This window comes from Rattus rattus, chromosome 5 (genome assembly GCF_011064425.1).
Source record: "Rattus rattus isolate New Zealand chromosome 5, Rrattus_CSIRO_v1, whole genome shotgun sequence".
NCBI lineage: Eukaryota > Metazoa > Chordata > Mammalia > Rodentia > Muridae > Rattus > Rattus rattus.
The window spans coordinates 23,019,371-23,025,370 of record NC_046158.1 but is presented as its reverse complement, the minus strand read 5'-3'; the positions used below and the strand labels follow the sequence as shown (position 1 = coordinate 23,025,370).

The 6,000-nt window shown below is 37.7% G+C and overlaps 1 protein-coding gene across 3 annotated transcripts in view; it reads left to right on the top strand.

Annotated features, from left to right (window-relative positions):
- Zeb2 (zinc finger E-box binding homeobox 2) overlaps positions 1 to 6,000 on the top strand; it is a 131,201-nt gene that overhangs the window by 94,886 nt on the left and 30,315 nt on the right. For all 3 annotated transcript variants that reach the window (XM_032903257.1, XM_032903254.1, XM_032903256.1), the window contains exon 4: positions 879 to 950. In XM_032903257.1, coding sequence (XP_032759148.1) covers positions 879 to 950 — 72 coding nt within the window. The remainder of the gene's footprint in view (positions 1 to 878; positions 951 to 6,000) is intronic.

The window sequence follows — 6,000 nt, the reverse complement described above, 5'->3', positions numbered from 1 at the left end:
TATTTGAAATATTTTTAACTGGCAGCCTGCCTTGCTCTGCCTTCCCACATACTCTACAATATAGTACACAGAGAAAAATTCCGATTTTTCTCCCTTATTTGAGAGTATTACCATTTTCAAAAATGGCCTTTAATCATTCATGAATTTCCACCTTCAACATTACATATTTTCATCTTAATTAAAACATTGAGCTACTGTTTTCTCTATATTTTTTCATCAGGAAATGAGTATGATTGCCTGTGGAGGCATAAATGCTCAAAACAAAAAGCTATTTATAGAATTGGGAGGGGGTATGAGAAATAGACTTTAGAAATTTATGTAAAACAGTCAATGGATATTTTTAATGCATCTGGGATGTTAGTTTGTAAAACTAAGCATTCCAAGTTATGATGTGCAGAATTGGGGATGTTTAAAGGGATGCCTGCCTATACTAACCCCATCATAGCTACACTGAGGAGAAAGAGCATACCACGAAAGAAAAATGAGAGAATCTGGCTTGCCAGTAAGCATCCAGAGTCAGCAGCTACTGTGTCTCTTCGTAAGTTCGAGTCACTTTTGACTCAACTCTTATTGAAAAAAAACATAACATCTCCCCCCCTGTTTGTCACTAGAACTGCCACCAGAAGAAAAGCCCTTCGTTTGCTTCAAATAAGCACCTCTGTTTTTCACAGCTTGCAGTAACGCTTAAAGTAAATAAGTTCTTGTGCAGCCTGCACTGTTGAATTCATTCAGTTGCCTGAACAAAGCTATTGTTTAGAGGTTTACAAGAAGCCTTTCTGTTTCCCTTGAAAGACTCCTCCTTGTTCCTATGTTTGGCATGCTTAGAATAGTAAGTCTTTCTATAATTTCCAAATGCTAAAGATAATTTCCCCCCACAGAAGAAATGAAGGAGGATTATGATGCTCTGGGGCCAGAAGCCACGATCCAGACCACAATTAACAATGGTACAGGTAAGTTCCGTCTGCATAGCAACACCATGTTTGTTCTGTGTCATGTGGGTTTCCTGAATCTGATAAAACACAGGCCCGTCCATTTTGCACCTCCATGATGAACAAGAAGTTAGACTTCAGAAGTCTGGTTTTGTTTCAATTTTGAATTTACAGTATCTCTTATTTTATTAAGCAAATTTGTCTTTCATTCTTATACCCTAACTTGCCTCTACAGCTCAGGAGTATCGAATTTTATGAATGGACCCTCTTGCAAACATGATTTGTATGACTTTCTAGTTTTAACTTTTACTTCAAAAATAATTGCTAAATCATAATATAACATGCTGGTCTTACCTACTACTTGATATCTGTCATTGAGAATTCAAGTGATATGATGTAATACAAATTCCAAAATATCTTCCCCAAATCCAAATTTCCAAAACACTCCTTGTAAGACTTAATAATTTAACATCTCTTAAATTCTCCTCTCACTTTTCAATCTCTGTGCCTACTAGAGGCATCAAATAATATTTCTCAGACAGACTTTTAAATAAGAATTAACAATTCACATTTTTAAATAAAACCAATGAATAACCACTCAGGAGATAGTAGGCAATGGTTTATTTAGCTCTACTGTTGCTGGGGAAGGGAGGTTAAGGGTGACATTCCATGTTCTCCCCCCTAACAATATCTCTTCTCCCAGCACAAGGTAACATAGATCCACTCTGTGGACACGGTGGATCTTCATGTCTCAAACAATCCTCTACACCATCGTAACACCGTTACTAATGTCAACACAGTCCCCAGCACAAAGTCAGTCCCTAAAAATAAAACAAGAACAAAAAAATCGCATAGCTGTCTCCATTCAACGTGCCAATGAAAAAAGCATGTACTTTATGTGGCTTCAGAAGTGCTTTTAATTAAGATGACATTCACATTTCCCTTAAGTCACTCTGCATCATAACATACTGCTCATGCTGTCTGCACAGACGCTTATTAATAACTTAAGAGATATGGGTTCACTACCTTGGGTGTAAGTGAAACAACTTTAAAAAGAAACTCCTGTTTTTACTCATTTGAATAATGTCAAGTTGAGTACAAAACTCAAAGTATACAACCATGTGGTTCTAGAAAAATCATAGACCAGAGCACTGAGAATTCTAATTTCTAGAGGCAGCTTGAACAATGCCTACATTACAACCTTAGGCAAATCAATTCTCCTCTTGGAACTCAGTCTCCATATCTGTAAAATGCATGTTGCACTAATTGACTGCTCAGGATGCTTCTAGTTTTAATATTCTATGTTGCTGGGATACTGTTTCTATATACATAGAAAGCCAAATGATTTTATGTAAAATATAATAACAATAATAATATACCCTGAATTAAGGACTCTCTAAATACTCCCAGTTTGTGGGCTTGAAAACGGCCTCAGGTTTCTTTAGAGAAAAATGTTGTCTCAGCGTCAAACACTCATAAAAGCTGATTTCATTTCCTTCCTGACCACTGAAAGTGTGACAAGGTGACAATTGAGCATCCATTGTATATACCTGAGTCTAACATGAGGCTAACAAAAATTACTCCGATCCGGGAGGTTTACAAATCAATTTTGTACACCCTTTTACCGAGCTTTAAGATCCCTTTTCTCCTAATACTCAGTGTTTCTTAGGCTTCATATGTATTCAGTCAATAAATAAATCAATACATGTTCATTGAGTGTTTTCAATATAGTCTCTGTTCTGTGCATGTGTGGGAGAAGATGGGCAAAGAAGACTAAGGCATGATTATTATTTAATTTGGGAGAAATGTCTAATCCACATGAAAAAATGATAAGCAGTAAGTGAAAATAAGTGATAAATGAAATGAGAGGAGCCATGCTTTTATGAATTACAGAGATAGACAAGATCCTGCAAAGTGGAAATTTGCCTAGGTTTTATGTAGGAGGTTGAATTTGAACTAAGTACATTTTCAGTGCTCCAGAAGGGAAAGGGAAGGAAGAAGTAGAATATAGGTTAAAGAGAAAAAAAATAGTATCTAGGTAGAGATAATGGGTGAAAATATTTAAGTTAAAGTGAATTTGTGGGAAATGAAGTTGTAAACTGCAGACAACTGCTTGAGAACATAAAGACAGCATAAGAAGAAAGAAGAGAAGTTGGGTCATGTTGTAATGCCATGATGTCTCAGGAAAATCAGACTCTATAGCCATGTAGACTATGTAGTTTTGCTGCCATGAAGTGATTGTTTAAAAAGTTTGTCATAGGCTGTGAAGTGTCTTAGGAATTTTCAGTAAGACTTCTTAATAACTAACTGGTACAGGTAAAGTAGTTCAAGAGAACGTGTGTGTGTGTGTGTGTGTGTGTGTGTGTACGAGCACACATGCATTGATACTTGCTATTTCTGGATCTACTCATCTTTGAGAAGATCTTGAACCAGTCTTCAGACAGTATTTTCATATACGAGTTTTATATACAAGGAAGTGCATATGTGTATGTGGGGGGAGTGGAGGGTGTTTCTTCTCACTTTTAATTGAAACCCAAGAACTGGGGAAGGCATGGGAGTCATGCAAATATATCCGGGTAGTATCTAACATGATAGGAGTGTGAGACTTACAGTAAAGGGCAGATCTATTCAAAGAGGCAGAGAGTTGAGAATGGGCCTCTTGGAAGGTGGAAAGAAAAATCAAATCCCCCAGAAGAAACATGATTACAGGGAGAGAGAAGAGAAAATTTTCCTGAAGCAAAGAAAGGTTTTATAGAGGTGAAAGTGGCCAGCTTAATTAAAAGCTTCAAATAATTAACTGCTGAGCAAGCACATTGGACGTGGTGATTCAAAATTTACTGGCACTTCTCAACTTGAGACTTGATCCTCTAGGAGAACGAGTCAGATGGCTTTCCTTTTTTCTCAGATTTAAGTTTAGTATGTTTTACTGCTGGCATATGTTTATATTAATTAAAATTGAAACAATGTGACTTTTCTTTTGAATTCTATCTATCTATCTATCTATCTATCTATCTATCTATCTATCTATCTATCTATCTTGAGTCAGTATCTAGGCCAGGTTTACCTGCACAGTCACCGGGATGACCTTGAACTGCTGGTCCTCCTGACTCTAGTGACTTCCCAAGTACAGAGATGACAGGCATGTACCTGCTTCTTCCTCTTCCTTCTTTCATGCCATCCTGTGTTTGAACTCTGGGTGCCGTGCATGCAAGGCAAACACTCTACCAACTGAAATACAGCCCCAGTTCTTGAAAATTCTTCTTAATACACCACCTTCTCCTGTTCTCTGGAGTCCTGGTCTACCCAGATAATGTTCTAGGACAGCCAGAGCTATGCACAGAGAAACCCTGTGTGAAAAACAAGCCAACAAAAATCAAACACACAAATAAAAAGGGCGGCATAACTATTACCTTCTTTCATATCTGTTCTACATTAAATTCTCTAGAATAAAATATATTTTTTAAAAATTGCATGTGATATTCGTGTGCAAATTAGTGTGAATGTGTACACAGGAGTGGGAGTGCACACATGTACATGGTCATGTTTAAGCAAGGATCCATGTTGGTATGATTGCTCTCCACCTTAAGTTTTAGACCTGAAGCTCATTAATCTAGCTAGCTGGCCCCTTGGCTTCAGGTATCTACTGCTGTCCAGTCTTACTCCTTTAGCACTGGGGTTGGATAAGCACATGTTGCCCTTCCTGGCTTTGGTACTGAAGATCCCAAACTGAGTCATCTGTGCTAGCTTTCCCATATACAATACACAACAAATGAACCTCTGCTTTTCTCCTGGGCTCCCCCAACCGTGTGTGTGTGTGTGTGTGTGTGTGTGTGTGTGTGTGTGTGTGTGTCTACAAATGCATGTGGAAGTCACAGGTCAACCTTTGATGTTGTTCTTGACAAACAGTTCACTGCTCTTTTGCTGTGGATTTGTTCTGTCTCATTTGGCCTGGAATTTGTGATTAGGCTAAGCTTAGCTGGCTGATCAGCAGATTCTAAGAATCTACCTGCCTCCTTCTCCATACTGTACTTTCAAGTGTATGCTACCGCACCCAACATCTAATGAGGGGGTAGGGGTAAAATCAAGGCCTCACAATGTTTCATTGGCTGGCCTTGAACTCATAGAGATACACTTGCCTTAGCCTCACCAGCACCATCAGGCCTGGCTAACCCAACATTTTTACCTGGGTTCTGGGGATCAAACTCAGGTCCCTGTTTGCATGATAAGCACTTTACTGACTGAACCAGATCCACAGCCATTGACAAATATGAAAGCCTTTGACATCATGGAACATTCCACATCCAGTTGAACAACTCCATCGTCCATGGTTCTGCTGTAGCATTTGAGGTTCAAGTAACAAAAGCAAGTTAGGAAGGCTGTTAGTAACCACCTGCATCTACCCAGTAAGTCTTCTCACCTCATCTTTAACCAGCATCCTTAAATTAATTATAAAAGAGGAAGATTTAATAGTATTTATATATAATAATGATAAAATTGTCTTTTTATTTTTTTGTTATTTCACTACTGACTACCATCAGGATTTGTCCTTTTTCCTTCAGCCTGAATGGCCACCAAGAAACAAACACTCTTTTCTTTCATTATTCATCTTAAGCAGACAGAATTTAAACTGATGCTTGAGGGAGGGCTAACTTTAAAGAAATGGAATATTTAATATGTGCCCTTAAGGAACATAAAATTTTATAGGGCAATGGGGACAGCCGTAATAGCAGGGAGACAAAATTTGCAAATAAATAATTGTTTCTTCATTAGCTCTGCAAGTCAGTAGTCATTTATTGAGACCCTACTAAGTGTAAAGGTATTTTGTTCTGCATCATGGAGGAAGCAATGAGCACCGAGTAATCAGGTGACTGAAAGAAAAGACACATGGATGAGGAATATGTGCCAAATACTTAACACAATATTAAGATATAATATTTATTCATTGATAACAATGTTATTATTTTTACTTATAATAATGCATATATGTATTAAATTGTTTCATTGGAAGTACACCAAGATATGTAGGACCAAGGGCAAAGTATTGTATATTGCAGAGTTTCCTGACAGAGAA